Below are 21,848 nucleotides of genomic sequence, written 5' to 3'. Positions count from 1 at the left end.
AGGTGTTGGTGGTCTGCAGTCTGCATTTTTCCCAAGTTGGCGGCTCAACCTGGGAAAAATCTGCTAGGCTTACCTCACTCAGGTTGGCAGACTCATTTCTCTGGGGCTGTCTGGTTGAGCAATCTTGGCTTCTTACTGACTTCTGCTGGAGACTGCCCACAGTTCTCTGAGTTCCCTGCTACGTGGTCCTTTTCATAGGGAGTCACAGCATGGCAGTTTGCTTTTTCAAGGCCAGCAGGAGAGAATCTCTTGCTCTGTTGTCCTCAGAGAGAGACTTGTATAACATAATGTAATCACAGGAATGACATGTCCTCACATTTGCTGTGTTTTGTTGGATAAAACAAGTCACAGGGGAAAAACAAAACAAAACAAAACAAGACTCAAAAAGCCAGTCACGGGTCCTGCCCAAACTCAAGGGGAAAGGGTTATACAATGGCACAGCTCATTGGGGTTATCTTAGGGTGATCACAGCCAGCTTTGCTAGGCTAAATTGAAGAAGGAAAAAAAAAAAGCAAGTTATATATTGTCTTAGTCCATTTAGGCTGCTGTAATAAAATACTAGAGCCCGAGGAGCTTATAAGTCACAGAAATTTATTTCTCAAAGTTCTGTATCTGGGAAGTGCAAGATCAAGGCACCAGAACAGTCATGTTTTGGTGAGGGTCCTCTTCATGTTCTCAGCCTGCACCTTCTTGCTGTGTCCTCACACAGACAGCACAGATAAAAGCTTTATTAATAATGAGGTATATTAACATCATTGAAAATATACTGTATATGCAGTTCTATATTCTACTTTTTACAGTGAACTTTTTATGTATTTTCTTGTGTCATTAAATATTCTTTTTGATATAATTTTAAAGAATGCATAATTCATCATACAGATTACCGACATTTTATGATTCCCCTTTGTTTCTGCCAAGTAAATTCAAGATCTGAGTGGTTAAAGAGTAAAACACATTAGAAACCTTTTTTGCACAACTATTATATTTTTCCGTATCTTTTTTTAATAACAGCATTATTGAGATATAACTCACATACCATAACATTTAGCCCTTTAAAGTGTACAATTCAGAGGTTTTTAGTTTGTTCACAGAGTTTTATAACCATCACCACTATCTAATTCCAGAACATTTTCATCATCCCCAAAAGAAACCCCTGCCCATTATCAGTCACTCTCCATTTCCTCCTCCCCCAGGTCCTCCCAACCACTAATCTACTCTGTGTCTCTACAGCCTTGCCTGTCCTGGACATCTCATATACATGGATTCATACAATATGTGGCCATTGGTGTCTGGCTTCTTTCTCTCAGCATAATGTTTTCAAGGTTCATCCATGTTGTAGCATGTGCCAGTACTTCATTCCTTATCATTGCCAAATAATATTACATAGTATGGATACACACTATTTTATTTATCCCTTTTTCAGTTAATGCATATTTGGGATGTTTCTGCTTTTTTGTCTATTAAGAATAATGTTGCAATGAATATTCATGTCTAAGTTTTTGTGTGGACATATGTTTTCAATTCTTTTGGGTATATATCTAGGACTAGAATTGCTAGGTCGTATGGTAATGCTGTGCTTAACTTTTTTAGGAACTGCCAAACTGTTTTCCAAAGTGGCTATGCTGTTTTACATTCCCACTAGTGGTATCTGGGGACTCCAGTTTCTCTACATTCCCTCCAAAGCTTTTTATTTCCATCTTTTTGATTATAACCATCCTGGTGGGTGTGAGGTAGCATCTCATTATGGTTTTGATTTGCATTTAATGACTAATGATCTTGAATGTCTTTTCACATATTTATTGGCCATTTGTCATATCTTCTTTGGAGCTATGTCAATTCAAATCCCTTAGCCATTTTAAAATTGGATTCTTTTGTTGTTGAGTTGTAAGAGTTCTTTATGTATCCTGGATACAAGTTACCTCTTAGATGTATGATTTGCAAATGTTTTCTGTCATTCTTTTTGTTTTCTTCACTTTCTGATGATGTCCTTTGGAGCACAAAATTTTTTAATTTTGATGGAGTCCAGATTAGTTTTTCTTTGGTTGCTTACATTTTTAGTGTCATTTCTAAGAAACCATTGCTTAATCCAAGATTCATGCTTGTTTTCTAGGAGTTTTTATTTTTAGCCCTTACATGTAAGTCTGTGGATTCATTTGAAGTTGATTTTTATGTATATTGTGAGGTAGGAGGTCTTACTTCATTCTTTTTCATATGGATATCCATTTGTCCCAGCACCATTCATTGAAAAGACTGTTCTTTCCCCATTGAATTGTTTTTTGTCACCCTTGTTGAATATAAACTGACCATAAACGTAAAGGTTTGTTTTGAACTCTTAGTTCTGTTCCGTTCCATGTCTTTTAAAATGGTATTTATGGCTCTGACACTTAACTGTGTGGCTTTCACGGTTAGTTAACTCTTTGTCCCTTAGTTTTCTCACCTGTAAAAAGAATAACAAGTATAAAACTTCAGTGGATTATTGTGAGGATTAAAGGAGGTAGTATATGGGAAGAGCTTAGAACAGTAGCTGGCTTGTATGTTTGCTCGTTCCATCATTACTACCACCATCACTAAAACTTAAATGTTATTCTCTAACTTGTATGTGATTTATCTTCTTTGCTGGATTGTACACTTTAAAATTAGATACCATGTTTAAAAACTATCGAGAAAAATACTTGCCTTTAGTCATCTTTATCACAGTACACTAGTTAATTTTTTTTTTTAGATGTACTTAAGGAAACTACTAGAATGTTCTAGGATAATTTGGAATAAGGGGTTCAGTTGGAAAGTCCTGTAATTATTTAGGTGTGTAAAGAAGGTCTGGAATAGGAGTCATGTCCATGTGTTGCTTTTTAAAAATCATATATGCATTCTAAAATCCTAGTGTTCAGAGACTATGAGTCTTTTTCTCATTTTGTATGTTTAGTCCAGTGTCCTTAGCATTGCTATTTTAAGAGTACCAAGCAAATGTTGGCAATTTTCAAATTCTAGCTTAATATTGATAATCACCCCCATTTAGTATTATGTGAAAAATATACTAGAAATGGTATCATAACTCATTCATTCTCTAAAATTTAGCCACCTTTATTTTAAGGTGAGTACATATGTATCTGGTAGTGATTTTGAGTGCTGGAGTGCTTAAAAAAGAACACCAGCTATCTCTGAACTTAAGAGAAGTTCGTATTTTCACATGGGACTGACATTTCCTCTGTTGTGAATTTGTGAACGGGTGACAAGGCTTATGACTACTGTCCTAGATCTCTGCTTTAGGTCATAACTGCTACATTCCTAGAGTTCTTTTTTAATTACATATATTTAATTTGTTGACTTGAAACCTCTTTTATCAAAGTTATCAGTATCAATTTTCTAATAACTACGACATTAAAGAACCAAGTCTTTTGGTAGCCTGTTTCTTTCATTGTGAGTCAGTTTTTCTTCCGATGTTTTAAATTTTATTTTCCTAGGTATCTTTTCCCCCCCTGGGGTGATGACTAATTATTAGTTTTTAACTTATTTTAAAAATTTGATATGATTATTATTCCTAGATGTCATTTGTCAGAGTGAACCGTTATGGTCCGCGGGGAGGAGGAAGGAAAACACTGAAAGTAAAGAAGAAGAAAACGTCAGTGAAGCAAGAATGGGATGTAAGTCTAGGTGGGATGATGAACAGTGTAACCTTACACGGAAGGAACAGATGTGATGACGTGACCCTAGTCACTCAGGATGGTGCTCTGAATGGGGCTCCCACGTGCGGTAGGGTGGGATGGGTTTCTGGGCATGGCATATCCAAGGTCTTGGAGGGAAGAGTAGACTCTGGGGAGTTTTTTAGAATATACATATTGAGGCTATAGCCTCTGTCTCCTTTGAAGAACTGAGATCTTAAGGGGGTGGAGAGCATGTTTTTAAAAAGTCCCCCTATTTCCACTTTGAGAACTCACTGCTTTAAGGCAACTCTAGCTAACCCAGTCTGAAATTTTTGGGTACATTTTTTAGATTTGCCCATAGCAACCTGTGATACCATAATCATGTGAGTGGCATGTTTGACTGAAAAAGTGGATGATCCTTGCTCTCTTACCTCTTGAAGTATTTGTTGCTCACCCCCAGAGTGAGGGTGGTCAGTTTCAGTACAAAGGTTCTCATCAGATAGAAGACAAGTCTCAAGTACCTGAGACATGATCCCTGGCTCCTACCCTGAATACCACTTGGTATTACCAAGGGGATTTTTATCTTTTGCAGCCTGGTCCTTTGGTTTGGACCATGAGACCTTTAGTAACTTTCCTTTCTCTTGTGCAGAGTAATGGGTCAGGGACCAGTTTCGATCTTAGGGATCCTTTTGGACTTGGAACCTTCTGGGTTGTGGCCAAGATATCCTGGGCAAACTTACAGCTTTCGAAAGTAGAACAGGGGGATTTCTCTGTGTTTAGATTGCATTGTTATCATTTGATTGGCTATAAAATAGTATAAAGATGTGATTCTTAGGTAATGAAACTGATTAAAAGGGGAAAGAATGCACATGATAACATAAGTTGTCTCCTTCAGAGTGGTTACTTTGGGAAGTTCAGTATTTATTTTGATGTGCTGCTGTTGCTCAAAGTGTAATTGAAAGCCATCACTTGAAATTTCATTCAGAACCTTCCTCCCTTACTTTTTGTATTTCCAGTGCTGGAAAAAACTTTGTTTTTTGAAGGTAGACTGAACGTGAAAGTAGTTATAAGTCATTTGGAGTGAATGGTAAATGAGGGAGGAGAGATCAACTGAATAATACTTCTTTGATACCGAGATATTTACTGAAATGGCTTATAAATTAGATTTAAAGGCAATTTCAGAAGGAAATACAGTTGACTCTTGAACAACACGGCGATTAGAGGTGCCGATCCTCCACACAGTCAAAAATCCACTTATGGGGGGTAGGGTATAGCTCAGTGGTAGAGCACATGCCTAGCCTGCATGAGGTCATGGATTCAATCCCCAATACATTAGTTAAATAAAAAATAACAATAATAAATAAATAAATAAATAAATAAACCTAATTATTCCCGTCCCCCCGAAGAAAAAAAAAAACCCAAAAACCAACCAAACAGAAAAAATCCACTGATAACTTTACGGTCAGTCCTCCATATCTCTAGTTCTGCATCTGTGGATTCAACCAACTGTGGATTGTGTAGCACTGTAGTATGTATTTATCTAATAATCTACACATAAATGGACCTGTGTAGTTCAAACCTATGTTATTCAAGAGTCAACTGTAGTTTTAAGCAATAGTGGTATTAATGAAATCATATTTTCTTCCATGAGAACTAATTCCAAGCATATCACTTATATGCCTGAATTCTTATTATGATTATTAAAAACAATTCTTGTGATCTTATAGTTGTATCTTGTACTTTTCTAAATCAATATGAAAGGAATATGATTTTAGTATATAAAATCCTTGAGCTAAATTTAAGCTGTGGCCAAAAAGTTAAGTCTTTGAACACATCAGAAATGATTTCACTAGACTCAGGTCTCTATATTTCTCTTAGAATTAAAACTCTACATTCTTTTGTTCCCTGCCTTACCAAATCTGTATAACAAAGTGGCTGGAGTCATTTTGGGAAGGACCAAATTGTGGGGCTGCTACTTGGAGTCGTGCAGTGCACAGCCTGCACGACTCCAAGGGGGGACTATTTACATGACCGAGGATATTAATGGTACCTTCTGGAGTTGTGCAGTGTGGAAGCCCTGCCATGTTGGTTTAGTGCCTTTTTACTTGAGTAACTATTTTCACATTTTATGAAATTACACAATACCCTCAAAATTCATCTCTTATTATGATAGGTTCTGTGCTTAAGGTGTTTGCATGGACACAAACTGAACCTCTCTAAAGTGATCACAGTTTATCTTTTAGGAATCTTTAAAGTTGCCTCATTCCATGGACTATCATTTGAAAACTATAACTTCAATTAAACTAACTCATTTTGAATTATATACTATCCTGTTTTATTCACTGTTTTAGTATAATGTGTGCCTGCTTGGTGAGTTTAGTGCTTAATTTCTGTAAGACACCTAAAAATAGTCTGTTATTTTCTACAAGACAGCTAAAAGTAATCAATCCATTTTAATATTTAAATTGAGAATATTGATTGCTTCCTCGAAAGAAAGATGTTTTGGTCTCAGGATTTTGAATCCATTTTCAGCCATTAAAATCCAGCACATACTAATATTTTATAAGAAACCTTTTTTACTTTTTAAAGAAAGTTCATCTTTTTTTGCAGAATACTATGACTGATCTTACAGTTCATCGGGCAACTCCTGAAGATCTGGTATGTTTACTATGGAAAGTTGCGGGATTTGTTACATGTTTTATTTGATACTTGGTTTCTGACCTTCAGAATAAAAACCAGAAGCACTTCTTGGAAGTTATTCAGTTAATTTTAATCTTGTTTATGTCTATATAAAATCAAAAAGCATGTGTCCTGGACTTCCTTATTTTACCTAGGGATATCAATTGGCATGTATTAGAATTTTATTAGATAGGATCTGTTTACTGTTCAAATCTCTCTAGTCTTGTATTGTCCTCTACACATCTATGGTCTTTTTCTAGCTGTAGATATCACTGGCATTATTTACTATTATTTCTCTACACAAATATACATAGTAATTTTTTTCTCAAACTGTGCCATGTATATTTCCACATTTGTGCCCCAGTTCATGCTATTCTCTTTACTTGGAAGTTTCCCTACCTTCTTCTCCACCTGTCCGAGTCTTAACTTTGCTTCCTTATACTAGTTCAAGTCTTACTTTTTTTTTTTTAAGTTTCTACTATAAGTTTATTTTTAAACAGCTTTATTAGGATATAATTTACATACCATAAAATCTACACTTTTAAAGTGTACAGTTTATTGCCTTTTAGTATATTCACAGTTATGCAACCATCATCACTTTGTAATTTTATAACATTTTTATCACCCTCCCAGAAGTAATCCTTTTCCCATTAACAGTCACTCTTTATGCCTCCCTGCATGTATCAATACTTCATCCTTATTATTGCCAAATATTATTCCATTGTATGGATATACTATATTTTATTTATCCATTCATCAGTTGTTGGATATTTGGGTTGTTTCTAATTTTTGACTGTTATGAATAATGCTGCTCTGAATATTTGTGTACAGGTTTTTGTGTGAACATACGCTCAGTTCTCTTGGGTATATACATGAAAGTATGACCGCTGAGTCATATGCTATCTCTATATTTAACTTTCTAAGGAACTGCCAAAGGGTTTTCTAATGCGGCTGCACCATTTACATTCTCACCAGCATGTATGAGGATTCGTTTTTCCATACCCCTTGTGAACATTTATCATTGTCATCTTTTTGGTTTTAGTTCTCCTAGAGGGTATAAAGTAGAATTTCATTGTGGTTTTGATTTGCATTTCCCTAATGACTAATGATGTTGAGTATCTTTTCGTATGCTTTTTGGCCATTTGTTGTATCTTCTTTGGAGAAATGTTTGTTCGAATCCCTTAGTTATTTAAAAATTACCAGAGGAAAGATGTGACTACAATGAACTGGACTTGATGAAAAGAGAAATGCAAAAAACTTTTTTAAAAATTGGATTATTTATGTTTTTATTGTTGAGTAGTAGGAGTTCTTTATATACTCTGGATACAAGTTTCTTATCAGATACGTGATTTGCAAATATTATCTTCCATTCTGTTGGTTGTCTTTTTGCTTTCTTGGTGGTATCCTTTGAAACATAAAAGTTTTAAATTTTGGTGAAGTCTAATTTATGTAATTTTTCTTTTCTTACTTGTGGTTTTAGTGTCATATGTAAGAAACCATTGTCTAAGCAAGGTTCAAAAATTACTTCTATGTTTTCTTCTAGGAGTTTTAAAACTTTAGCTCTTATGTTTAGGTCTTTCATCCAGTTTGAGTTATTTTTGTGTATGGTGTGAGGAAGGGGTCCAACTTCATTCTTTTACAAATGAATATCCAGTTGTCTAAGCACCTTTTATTAAAAAGACTGTTCTTTCCCCATTGAATTATCTTGGCACCCTTGTTGAAGATCAGTTGTCTGTAAATATGAGGGCTAATTTGGACTTACATTTCTATTCTTCTGATCTATATGTCTGTCCTTCTGCCAGTACCATACTCTCTTGAGTATTACAGTAAGTTTGAAGTCCTATTTTTTGAAGCTGCCCAACAGTTGCTATCTCCTCTGAACTGTCCTTATACTTAACTACTAACATAAGGCATTGAGCATATGCCCTCTAATGCATGTCATTTATCTTTATATGCATATGTCCAATCTCCCTGGGCAGATTATTAATGCTTTGGAGGGATAGAGGCCATATCTTATATGTCTTTGTGGATCTAGGAATAGTAATCCTAGTAGGTACTCATTAAATGTTTATTGAGGATAATAATGATGTCCAACTGACTTAAAATTTTTTTTATTATGAAAAATTTCAAACTCACATGAAAGTAGAGACTAAAAGTGTAAAGAACTCCTATGTACTGTTCACTTGGATGTAAAAGTTATGAAAATATTGCCATAATTGTTTCATTTATCATACCTTTTTCACTGTAGCATTTTAAAGCAAAGCCCAGAGAACATGTCATTTTGTGCCTACATATTCAGTTTGCATTATAAAAAATAGACATTTTCTTATATATAATCACAATGCCATTATCATACCTGACAAAAGTAACATTAATTTTTGGTATTACCTAATTTCCAGTCCATATTCATATATCCCTGATAGTCTCAAAAATGTCATCTTCATTTGTTTTTGTGAATTAGAATCCTTACATAGTATTTGGTTGTTAGTCTCTTAATGGACTGATTTCTTATTTACATGATGCAAACTCAGCAATACATTTTATCAGGTGACATACAGGTTTTGTTCATATTTATAGTTCTGAATGCCGGAGTGCTTGTAAAACCAATATCTGCTTTTATTCCTTAACAACCTTAGCAAATTTCTCCCCTCTAACTCTTAAGCTGTGGCTCATATCTCAGCTTCTGCTTCAGGAATTCCACTTCCTTGGAGTCCTGTGTCTCCAGTGACCCACTTCCACGTGCAGCCATTGCAGGGCTATAGAAACACTGCACTGTTAGTTCTTGGTGGTGATGTGAATATCATGGAATGGGTGTGGCTTTGCCAAAGATGACTCAGTGGGTTTTGTGCCTTTTATGTTATACTCAAGTCAGTTGTATGTGTGTAATTGTACATGTACACACATATGTAACTGAAAAGTTTAACAAAACAATTTTCAACTTTCATTATGTGCAGTGTGTCCTTTCCTTAAATTGAAATATAGCCAATTTACAATGTTATATCAATTTCTGGTGTATAGCACAATGTTTCAGTCATACATGAACATACGTATATTACTTTTCATATTCTTCTGTGCAATGTATTCTTAATATTTGCTGTTTTATATTTTGTTTTATTTTATAAATATTTGATCCACTAGTTTATTTTACCACTCATTAACTAAGTCTCCAACTGCAGTTTGAAAAAGACTGCTTTATTGGATAGGCTTGTACAAAAGAAGTAGAAATTAACATTCTTTTCATTTTGTCTTTTAGCTAGGTCTACTAGTTTTAGATACTTCTTTTTGTAAATCATTTTTGAAAATTTAGAAGATTGTGAAAATGGCTGTGAATATATATAAATATACATATGTTGGACTAGAAAAAATTTTCAAAGATAGACTACATTAGATGGTCCTATCATCTGAATAGGCAAGTTCTTTGTCTCTGAAATATTCTTGTAAATTTTTTTCTTCTATATAGATACGTCGTCATGAAATACACAAATCGAAGAATAGAGCATTAGTACACTGGGAGCTCCAAGAAAAAGCTTTGAAGAGAAAATGGAAGAAGCAGAAACCAGAAATTTCTAATCTTGAGAAAAGGAGATTGTCTATCATGAAGGAGGTAATGCTAAACTGCATTATCTGTAGAGTTAGGAAAAGAAGGGATAAGTAGGTTTCTCTCTTTCCCTCCATATTTGATTCACATTGGAGAGACTCTAGTTATTATTGTGTCCTCATTCAACTATCCACATATGGACTTTCGAAGAAAGGAAGAGTGACAATTAGAGTCTAGTCTGGTGCTTTGAATTCCTGCCCTACAGCTTATTAGCCACATGACCTTAAATTAACTTCTCAGCCTGAGTTTTCTTTTTCCTTTTTTTTTTTTTTTTTTTTTGAGCGGGGTAATTAGGTTTATTTGTTTGTTTATTTATTATTTAATGGAGGTACTGGAGATTGAACCCAGGACCTCATGCATGCTAAGCATGTGCTCTACCACTGAGCTATACCCTCCCCTCTCAGCCTGAATTTTCTGATCTTTAAAACTGGAATAATACTATTTGCCTGATTGTATTGTTTTGAGAATTCAGTGATAAAATACTAATATAGTGATGAACATAGTCTTTGGCACATAATTAGTGCCACATATATATATGGCATATATATAATATTTATATATATATATATATATAAGTTGCTATAAATATTTTTCTCAGTTCTAATAGCCATGCTGTTAGACTACTTTACCAAAAAAAAAAAAATAATGTTGTGTGCTTGTCTAAGAAGTTAGTAAGCCACTTGTCTTTGGCTTAATCTCTTGCTGGATGGAGGTGTTTGAATAAGTAATCAGAATAAACAATATGGGAAATAAGAGGAAACTACAGCAAAAAAAACCTTTTATTTGGGCTGAAATCAATATAAAAGAAATGTCCTTTTTTTTTCTTGCTCAGTGCTGCTTCCTATTCGGTGTTGAAGGTTATTGCACTTGGCTGTCTGGGTGACCTTCTACTGTAGCTTTAAGTGACACTCTGTCTTTTGAGGAATTCATCAGGCTTCTTAGTGAAATATGAAAATCTTGACCTTATGTATCACTAGGAAGAATTATATCTGTGAAATAAATGTTTACATGAGTTTATAGAAAGAACAGTGGGTTGAGAGAGGATGTTCCTTAGAGGTGTATATCTTTTGGTGATCTTAGACAAGTCACGTACATTTAAATGTTATGTAGTAATTCTCAGGGAAAGACCTAAGAACACAGATCTGGTCAGGGAAAGAGGAGGCCCCTTTGAGGTGACTCTGGGCTTTTGTTTCCCCTCCCTAGTGGTCCCTGCTCATGTCTTGAATTTCTTATACCTTGTATGTAGTAGATGTTGTAGAATTAGGGGTTGAAGAAGAGTAGTGAGGGGGAGAGAGTGAAATTTCTCTGCCTTCCTTTGGTAATGCCGCTTCCTCCTGCTCTAGTGTAGTGTTTCTCAACCCTGACTGACTAATTTCCATTAAAAAACCAGTCTCTGGACTCAGCCGTATTTATACTTAGATATCTGATTCAGTGGACCTGGGATGTGACTCCACTTAGGTATTTTTTTAGACAGTTGCTATGTAATTTTAGTATTTTGTTGGAGCTGAGAACCTCTGCTGTTAGCGGGATTCAGGCATTTCCATTTAACAACATTTCTTGAAGGTTATGCCATGTCAGTATTTAGAAATCTACTTTTCTTTTTAGTAGCCATATAGTATACGAATGTAGCACAGTTTATTTATTCAGTGCTTTACTGGTGGACATTTAGGATGTGTATTAGAGTATAGTATAAGCACCTGGACAAAAAGACCCCCAAACATAGTGGTTGAAACAAAATAGAAATGGATTCCTCTCTTATGGTACAGCTTGGAGGTCCATGGTAGTTGGTAGGGGGCTCTCTGGTCCTTTATTACAGGACTTCCGTGTCTGAGTACAAATGGCTGTTCCAGCTTCCTTCAGCTGTATTCCAGGCAGCATGAATGGGAAGGAGAATGCGTGCTACTCCTTTTACACACCACCCAGAAGCTCTGCTGCTGTCCCTTTGTCCAGAAGTTCAGAACATGACCATTCTTACCTGCAAGGGTATTTGGCAAATTAGCTATGTACTTGACTAACTTGGGAATTCTACTGTTACAGGGAAAATGGAAAGGATATTGGTGGGTAAGTAGCAGTGTCTGCCACCCACAGATTATTTCCTGCCTTGTCATTATAAATAATGTCATGAATATCCTTGAAATGTTTTTGAGTACATGTATTAATATATTTGTAGGATAAACACTTAAAAGTGGAATTGCTGAGTCAAAGGATGCATACATCTATTGTGTCAATATTGCTAAATCTGTAATGTCTCTGATAAGGGAGTGTGGGGACCAACGGAAGAGGCCTCTTTGGGCATATCCACCTCGGTCCTTATCAATATGGGCTAGAGCTATCAGGACCCATCCCCCAGAAGCTGGGCTCCTCAATTAACGTAAATTAAGAGAAAGGCTCTTTGACCCGCAAAGTCTTGTATTTCATTTGCTAGTATGATACACTCATGCCATGGGAATCAAGCAAATAATAGTTCACATCCAAATCAGAGAAAGGGGGGCTTTGATAAGATTTTATAAATTCTTAAAGTATAATTACTAACCTAGTCTCTGTACTTTCCCAATTCTGTCTGGTTTTTATTACCAGAGAGCAAAACTGCTAGCATGAGAAGTTTCCAATAGTGTTTTTGAAGGGACCTTGACTGATCTTTTGAAAATCCAAGATGTGTTCTACTATTCATAAGTTTGGCTTTGTGCTCTACAAACCCATCTGGAGAAACAATATGTACACAGATTGATTTACCTGTCATGACGATGAGTTCTCGCACAGAGGAGTAGTAAAGAAATCTACAAAGAACGAGGGAAAGCCAATGCACTGACCTCTGGCCACTCAAACCATCTGCTCCAAAGAGCCTGGACAGAGGCTAGCAGAGGGCTGCAGGGCAGTGGCTTTACTGGAGACCTCATTATAATTAATACCCAGTCTTCATATGATAAAATTATTCCTCCACAATCTGCTTCTGTCAATTTGTATCTCTTTATTTTGATAGGAGGTCAAGCCTTTTTTTTAAAAAAAAAAATGGTGAACTCTTAAACCTGCCATCAGGAAATATATTTTGTGTAATTTTTCTAGTATAAATAATAGATTATAATGCTCATTTACTTTCTTTCCTAAGCTCTAATTGGTGTACTGCATGATGGCTTCTAACCAGGGATGGAAATTTAAGTTGTACATTCTCAAATATTTATAGAGTTGTATGCAGATTTTCAGTCCACAACCTTATAACACCCCTGTGGGCTGGGAGGTAGTTGTATCTTCATTTACATATCGGGAGATTGGGAAACTAAATTTAAAGAGGTTGGATTTTGCTTAGCGTGTCTTGACCAGACCTAGGATGCCAGTCTTCTGGTTTCAGATGTGCTCTTTGCCATACGCCATTCCAAAGTTTACTCTTTGTGGAAGGAACAAATTCAGGACTTCTCACTTACTGAGCCAGCTAACCTGCTTGGCTTTAGCAGGGGAGAAGGAGAAAAAGTCAAATGTGACTCTCGTTATTTTTCTTCACATCCTAAAACAATAACTGAGGTCATACTATATATTTGTTTCCATGGTCTAGAGAAATTCCAGTAAGAGCATTTGTTACTAGATGTTTTGATTTCAGTCAGTGTTGCAAACTGGGCAGTTTCCAATTCTGAGATTCTTTCCATCCTAAGAGTGCCTTCTAGTGGTGGTGGATGGAGTTAACTTGCTTTTACTCCAGCCTATGTGTCTGTCCTTACTGTAATTAAGCAAGTTCTAAGTTGAAAGTGCATAGTCAGAGGCACCACTGTAATGGTATTTTTTGAGTTCTCATCTCTCCAGGATAAAAACTGAGCTTGTTTATAAATGCAGAAGCATCATTTTTTTTTGTTTAATGTCTTCAAACTCAAACCTCACCACATGTTTTTTAAGTTGTGGGTCATGATCCACTGGTGAACTATGAAATCAGTTAATGGTTGTAATACCAAAGATTCACATCTCTGAGTTTATGGCTCCGAGATTCATATCTTTAATCAATGTTTTTCAAACTGTGGATCACAACTTGTTAGTGGATTGTAAAATCAAGTTAATGGGTTGCAACCATCATTTGAAAAAATAGGACAGAAACTAAAAAGAAAATATCAGAGTGGTTCTCAAAGAGTAAGATTAAGCAAAACTTTTATTTTGGTGTGTATCTATCTTTATGTTTGTGTGTGGACTGGGTCATAATTTAATAATTCTTTGGATCTAAGGCAAGCATTTGGAATCCACTTATTATTGTAATAGCCCCATCTACTGGTACTTAAAGATATTGCCACGGAAGGACTTTAGGTTATTTTTATGCTCCCGCCTTTATAGAGACTTTTCCTTTGTGATTTGTTAAGTATTTATGTGTGTGTGTGTGTGTATATATATATATTTCTGAACAATATTTATCATTAACATATGTCTAGATTCTTTCTGATCAATACCAGATGCAGGATGTATTGGAAAAAACTGATCGTTTGATGGCTACAGCAAAAGATCTATTTGTTGATTTTCCTCGTAGGCGCACAGGTGAAGTATTCAAATCAAACAAAAGCTTCTTTATCTTATAAACCATAGTCCATACCTGGCTATTTGGAAGAATTTAAAATCTTTTTTCAGGCATCGTATTATTTATATTATGTGTATTCTAGAGCGGATAGCATGCAAGAGTTGTTAGGCATAGATTTATTATAATTTATTTGCTTTTCACTAAGAATATTAACTATTACAAATTACTCAGCTAAGGAAAGGTAACTTTATTTACTAAGATATTTTATGGTGAAATATATAAGATCATAATTTAAAATAAGACTTAATTTCAGATTATTAATATTAAATTACCATATAATTAAAGTATCTGTTTTGTATATAATTTGAGTAAAGCTTAGTCTGAAACTTAAAGCAACCTCAGTCTCTCTCTCAGGGGAACTTTTCCTTTTGTGAGATACACATTATTCACTTTAATGTGTATATAATCTATTGTTTATCTTAATCCCTGAAAACAGATCATTAGTTTTCAGTTTAAGGTTTGAATCCTGGCTTGGCCACTCACTAGTTTGACTCTGTGCCAGCCAGTTACTTCATGTCTCTGAGTTTCAGTTTTCCCATATGTAAAACACTTATAGTAACAACCTCGTAGGATTTTGTGAGGGTGAAACAATTTAATTTGTGTGAACGTGTTTAGAACAGTGCCTTACATATAGTAAGCACTATGTAAGTGTGACTTGCTATTATTATGATTATGATTATGATTAAGATTTTCATGATGATTCAAACCTATGGCAGTGTTTAGTGCGTGTGAAGTCAATTGAATTAAATGAAACAAAATCATCATGACTTATTTTCCTTCTGCAGGGTTTCCAAATGTAACGATGGCTCCTGATTCCTCTCAAGGTCCCATTGTGGTAAATCAAGATCCAGTCACCCAGGCTATCCTTAGCGAATCTGTCGTAGAGCCTCAGGTAATGTGCTTTGCACACAGCCATAAGTGCTCATGCTGAAATTAAGTTTAAGTTGATGTAGATGGGCATTGTGGTAAACATTCGAAAAGCTTTAGTATCAATAAATACCAAGTTGTGGTTGCTAGAATTGTTCTTACTCAAGCATGTTGTACTTTCTGTGAATAATGCTTGTACTAAACAAGATAGGACTGGATAATAATAACTAACATTTATTGAGTACTTACCTAGGAGATAGTTACTATTATTATCCCCATTTAGTAGATGAAAAAACTGAGGCTTAGAAAAATTAAATGACTTGTGCAAGATCACAAAGCTAGTTAGTGTCAGAGACGGCATTCAAATTGAGGCTGTCTGGTTCCATAATACTGTGGCACCATCTACAAATATGGAAAAGAGAGTCTATCCACTTCCACTTTGAGTCAGGTGAATGAATCTGTGTTACATACTAGCAGTTTGATATTGAGTTGATTTTTCAAGGTATCTGAGTCGGCTTAAACTGTTTTTTATTAAATGGGAATAGAATATACAGGCTACGGTCATTGTGAGGATCCACCAAGGTAGGTTATGTAAAATGCCTAGCATAATACCAGATACTAGTTCTTTATTAAATCTTAGTCCCTTCTAATGTATTAGTGTGTTTAAAAAGCAGCTACCCAAGAAACTTGGAATTTATTGACTAATTACATGGGAAAAGTACAGTAGTAAAACATTAATTACCTATATTTTAACCTAATTGGAACTCTTAATCAAAATGTTTAGAATTTTGAGATAGGAAACATTTTTTAAAAGTCTATGAAGAATTTAATATTAAAATAAATCAACTTTTTATAAATGACTAGGACTTAGGACCTATTTAATATAATTTCTTAAGTTATTTGTATCTTCTCTGAAGAAAAGGAGACATCAGTTAGATGATCCTAGGGAATCACAAGGTCCAGAATTGTATTAGTATATTGTTTTCTACTTATAAGGGCAATTAAGTAGAATGTTACACATATTTTAAATAGCCAAAACCCATTAGCTGTATCCCTAGCCAGAAACCATTTATGTTTTGATACTTATTAAAAAATTAGGTTTCGGATGATCATGGTCTCTATGATGAGGGTGGGGAAGTGGCAAGAGCCAGGGTTGGAGAGACAGGGAAGAGCTGGGTCATGAAGGGCTAAGGAATCAGAAAGTAAAAGTAGAGCCACTAAAGCAGTCATAGTGAAATTGGCAGTAGTGTGGGAGACGAACTGGGGAGGGACAAGACTGGTTAGAGAATCTGGTTACAGAAGACTCAGGTTGGAATCTTAGTGAGAAGTGGTGAGGACTGACAGGAAGTAGGTAAAGGGGAAGAGGGATAGATTTGAGAGATTTTAAAAAGGGGTAGAATTGACAGGATTAGGTGACTGATGGGATGTGATGGATGAAAGAGAAGGATAATTTCCAGTTTGCTGGCTTGAGAATCTTGAGTAGAGGGTGATGCTGTTCATCATCTTGGTAATATGGCAAGAATGAGGTTTGTGGAAGAATGATAGGAGAGGCTTAGGAAAATGATAAATTTCAGACATGTGGAGTAAGATGTTCTACGGATATCTTTTAGGCAGATGGATATGAATGTTGAGGGCTCAGGAGAGATCTGGATGAAGATAGAGATTTGGAAATCAACAGCATTTGGCGTGTAGTTGAAGCTTTGGAATAAGATACAATCATACAGAAAATGAGTCAGATGAGAGGAGAAAAGATCCAAAGGGAAAACCTTGAGTGATATCAACTATAAGGGGAGGGTAGAGAAAGAACCAATAAAGGAGATTGGGAAGGAATGGTCAAAAGAAGAGGAAAAACCAAGAAAATGCAATATGATAGAAATGAAAAAGAAAAGTTTATAAAGAAGATTTTGAAGGAAAGAAATGAGTGGTCACTGGTGTCTAATGAGTCAGAGGTAAGGGAAGGCAAAGTCAGAAATACCCATTTGATTTGGGAACAAGTGTGTTGATGTTGACCTTGTCAGTTTAAATTTAATGGCAGGGCAGAAGCAGAGTTTCAGGGCATAGATGGTGGATGAGAAGTAGGGGACAGCTCTTTCAAGAAGTTTATGATGCAAAGAGAGAAGATAGATGGTAGCTTCAGACAAATTTAGGGTCAGGATAAGATGGGAGAGACTTACATTTAAATGTGGATGAGCTGAAGCCAGTAAGGAGAGGTTAAAGGTCCAGGAGAGGAAAGAGGCAATTGGTGAACTAGAAGGAGGTAAGAGCGTTTGGGTTCTAGAACACATGGGGAGGAATTAGCCCTAGAAGGAAGGATCTCTCTTGTTATGACAAAAGGAAAGGATGAGTGTATATATAACCAACTTATGATGTTACTTTATTGTTGTGTTGAGAAAGGCTCTTAATGAAGTTGATGATGACAAAGAAGAAGGAACTGTTACCAGCCAGTCAGAAGAAAGTGAGAATGAGTTGGATAATTCTCTAAACTCTCAGTCAAACACAAATGCAGACACGTATGTATATATGGCATAAAGACCTACAATGCTTTTTTCCAAGGCCATTTCTTTTTCCCCCTGCAGTTTTATTGAGATATAATTGACATATAATATTGTATAAGTTTAAGGTGTACAACATTTTGGTTTAATACACTTACATATTGCAACATGGTTGCCATCACAGCAGTTATACCTCCATCACATCGTATAGTTACCTTTTTTGTGGTGAAACATTTAAGATCTTCTCACTTAGCAACTTCCAAATATATAATACAATATTATTAGCTACAATCACTATGCTGTACATAAATTAATCATCTTGTAGCTGGAAATTTGTACCCTTTTACCATCTTCGCATTTCTCCCACCTCCCAGCCCCTGGCAACCACTACTCAACTCTGTTTCTATGAGTTCAGCTTTTTTTTTCTTTTTTTTTTAAGATTCCTCCTATAAGTGATACCATACAGTATTTGTCTTTCTCTGACTTCTTTTTCTCAGCATAATGCCCTCCAGGTTTATCCACAATTGTCACAAATGGCAGGATTTCCTTCTTTCTCATTGCTGAATAATATTGCATTGTGTATATATACTTATGTATATATCACATCTTCTTTATCCATTCATCTATTGGCACACACTTAGGTTGTGGATATATCTTAGTTATTGTGAATAATGCTGGAGTAAACAAGGGTGTGCAGATATCTCTTTGATGTCCTATTTTCATTTCCTTTGGATATATACCCAGAAGATATACCCAGAAGTGGGAATCCTGGATCATAGGTTAGTTACATTTTTAATTTTTTGAGGGACCTCCACACTGTTTTCCATCGTGCCTGTACCAATTAAATTTCCCACCAATAGTGCACAAGTGTTCCCTTTTTCCACATCCTTGTCAACACTTGTTATCTCTTGACTTTTTGATGATGGCCATTTAGGCAGGTGTAAGGATATATCTCATTGTGGTTTTGATTTGCATTTTTCCCTGATGATTAGTGATATTAAGTACCTTTTCATATACCTGTTGGATTTGTATGTCATCTTTGGAAAAATGTCTATTAAGTTCCTCTACCCATTTTAAAAATTGGATTGTTTGGTTTTTTTACCATCAAGTTGTATGACTTCTTTATAGATTTTTGATATTAGCCCCTTATTAAATATATGATATGCAGATATTTTCTCCCATCCCACAGGTTGCCTTTTCATTTTGTTGATTGATTCTCTTGCTGTGCCGAAGCTTTTAGTTTCATGTAGTTCCACTTAATTTATTTTTGGTTTTTTGCTTGTGCTTTTGGTGTCTTTGATTCCTTTTTGTTTCCTTAACTTTCCTGAAAATGCTACTCCACTCTTGGTTTGCCTTGAATGTTGTTTTTTAGAAGTCTGATGCTAGGATAATTTTCTTGCCCTTATGATTTGGCATTTTTGTCCAGTGACTTGATTTCCATTATCTTTAAAATTTATTTTGTCTTTAAAATTTAAATATTGCTAAGCTATGTCTTGGAGTTTACCTTTCCAGGTCAGTTTTTCCTTTCCCAACCCAGGTTGCCCTTTTTTATATACATACAAACTATTTAAATATACATATATATATTTAGTTCTAAAATACTGTTTTTGTTTTACTTTTTCAGAGACTCCTTTTATATAAGTAAAAGATTTCTGTTTTTCACTTCAAGCACTTTCTCTCTAACCCTTTTTATTCTCCTTATTATTCTTTTTGTTGTTTTTCTGTAATTCTTCAATATTGCTTAGTAATGTTTGTTTAACACTTCTTCAGTGGACATGTTGTTTAATTTTTATTTCTGACATAATTTTTCTTCAATTTCTTTCCTCAGCTTAATTAATTCTTGTTTTATTTCTTCCTGTTTTTTGTCCATTTCTAGTCTTAGTTTCAGAATTTCTGATTGAAGAAGTGCTTCTTTAAGTATATTTTATTCCATTTGAAGTATTATGTTATAGTTTTTTTTACTTTTTTTTCACAGGTGGGGAGCAGGAATTTTCATCAGCTGCAATATTTCAATTTAAATTTTCTGTTTTGATATACTGCCTTTGTTATACTTTACATTTTGTGGAGAGGGTTTGGAGTTTGAGTGACTTCTCAGTTATAGTGAAGCACAGTTTATTTAATGGGTGTATTTGTTCTTTTTTTAAAAGTATGGGTGGGTTAAAGTTGTTTATACTCCAATTTTGTGGTTCCCTTTTGTCTTGAAGGACTTGTACTTCTTTTCCCCTTCAGGACTCACCCTTCAAAGTGCGCCTCTCCTTTCCTGTTCACTCTGTTCTCCTTAAGAAGTGATACCTTTCCAAGACTACCACCTTGGGTTCTGTACACTTCTTGGTGGTGTTATGATTGCCCAGATTGTTACTGTTGTTTTTAAAGTATTTGCATTCTCAGAGTGGACCTTTTATTTCTAGAGGTGATTTTTGCCACCATTAGGCTCTCAGCTTTCCTTTTCTCTGCGCAGTCACTTTGAACTGCCCCCATTCTTTGCAGAGGCTTCCAGCAGGAGCACAGGTAATCTGTTTGCTGGAATTTGGTGCTTATTTTTCTACTTACAGGTGGTTTGAAGTTAGTAGTGCTCTCTGTCTTTCAATAACATAGGAGCTATGGGTTATCTACTGTTTTGTTTGCTTTTCTTGTTTCACTCTATAGTGTTTTAGGAGACATATAGCATGATTCAGATTTAGCTGGTCACCATTTTCTTAGGGATATCTGGAAATATGTGTCATCTTTTTCTTTCCCAACATAAATATAATTAATCTTGTACAGAATCGCTTCTATTCTTCACACTTGAATCAAGTAATTTTTTTATTTGGTTAGTTAAGGTTAATTTTATCTCATTAGTTGGGTAAATAGGCGATTTCCAACTTTTTTTTTCTTTTTTTTAACTTTTTTTATTGATTTATAATCATTTTACAATGTTGTGTCAAATTCCAGTGTACAGCACAATTTTTCAGTTATACATGAACATATATATATGTTCATTGTCGCATTTTTTTCTCTGTGAGCTACCATAAGATCTTGTAGATATTTCCCTGTGCTATACAGTATAATCTTGTTTATCTATTCTACAATTTTGAAATCCCAGTCTATCTCTTCCCACCCCCCGCCCAGTTTCCAACTTTTGAATACTTTATGTCTCCAGTGCTACTTGTTACATACTGGGCATGAGGTATTAGAAGAGGCATTAGACTTATCTGGCAACTAAGGTTACTTACTGATCAGATAATCTGTGGGTGTTTGTTTCCTCAGTTGTAAAATATGAGGGGTGTAGAATATATGATTTCTAAGGTACCTTCTGGTTTGAAAATTTCTGTGAATTCTGTGAGTTCCTGTGAGCACTGAACTGATTTCTCATAGAAATAATGTTATATGTGATAAATAAATTCTTACCCCAATCCTCAAAAACCTCTACTAGGTCGTTGGTATTTCTGGGGGGTCAGCACATTCCAGGTGAGGAAGCAGTGACTGCAAGCATTTCTCTTACTGTAACCTTTACCACTGCCTTACTCCCTCCGTAGACCTTTGTGTGCAGGCTAGGGAGGAGGAAGGGTGGTGTTAGAGTCTGTTATGGGAAAAAGGCGGGAAGAATGTGAGGAGGAAATCCCACCTGGCAAAAACTGAAGGACAAGGAAAATTGCTCTTTCAAGTAGGCTTGGGTTTATATGCTAAGGATTAGAGGGGCTGATATTCCTAAGCTGTCTATGAAATAAAGTCATTAAAGTACTGTTGTAGTTGATGCTGCCATAAAATAGATCTGGTGCTCATAAGTGGTCAACAGTGAAAATGGAAGGAGCTTGGCTATGAATCAATGGCTGCATCACCCCAGTGCCTCTGTCTTCACATCACCTCCTCTGTGTGTGTGTCTACGTGTATCAAAATCTACATCTGCCTCTCTTTTATAAGTATATACATGATTGCACTTAGGGCTCACCCAATATAATCTCACCATCTCAAGTCCCTTAACTTAATCACATCTGCAAAGACCCTTTTTGGCCATTTTCAGGTTCCAGGGATTAGAGCATGGGCAT

The 21,848-nt window shown here is 35.5% G+C and overlaps 1 protein-coding gene across 3 annotated transcripts in view; it reads left to right on the top strand.

The window, feature by feature from the left end:
• Nucleotides 1-21,848, top strand: part of SPICE1 (spindle and centriole associated protein 1) — a 49,848-nt gene that overhangs the window by 2,824 nt on the left and 25,176 nt on the right. For all 3 annotated transcript variants that reach the window (XM_006174471.2, XM_032479223.1, XM_014566233.2), the window contains exons 2-7: nt 3,543-3,641; nt 6,252-6,299; nt 9,781-9,924; nt 14,322-14,424; nt 15,250-15,356; nt 17,726-17,841. In XM_006174471.2, the coding sequence (XP_006174533.2) occupies nt 3,543-3,641; nt 6,252-6,299; nt 9,781-9,924; nt 14,322-14,424; nt 15,250-15,356; nt 17,726-17,841 (617 nt within the window). The remainder of the gene's footprint in view (nt 1-3,542; nt 3,642-6,251; nt 6,300-9,780; nt 9,925-14,321; nt 14,425-15,249; nt 15,357-17,725; nt 17,842-21,848) is intronic.

The sequence above is a fragment of the Camelus ferus genome, chromosome 1 (genome assembly GCF_009834535.1).
Source record: "Camelus ferus isolate YT-003-E chromosome 1, BCGSAC_Cfer_1.0, whole genome shotgun sequence".
Classification (NCBI taxonomy): Eukaryota; Metazoa; Chordata; class Mammalia; order Artiodactyla; family Camelidae; genus Camelus; species Camelus ferus.
Note: the sequence above shows the minus strand (reverse complement) of the source record. Positions and strands in the feature narration are given on the sequence as shown.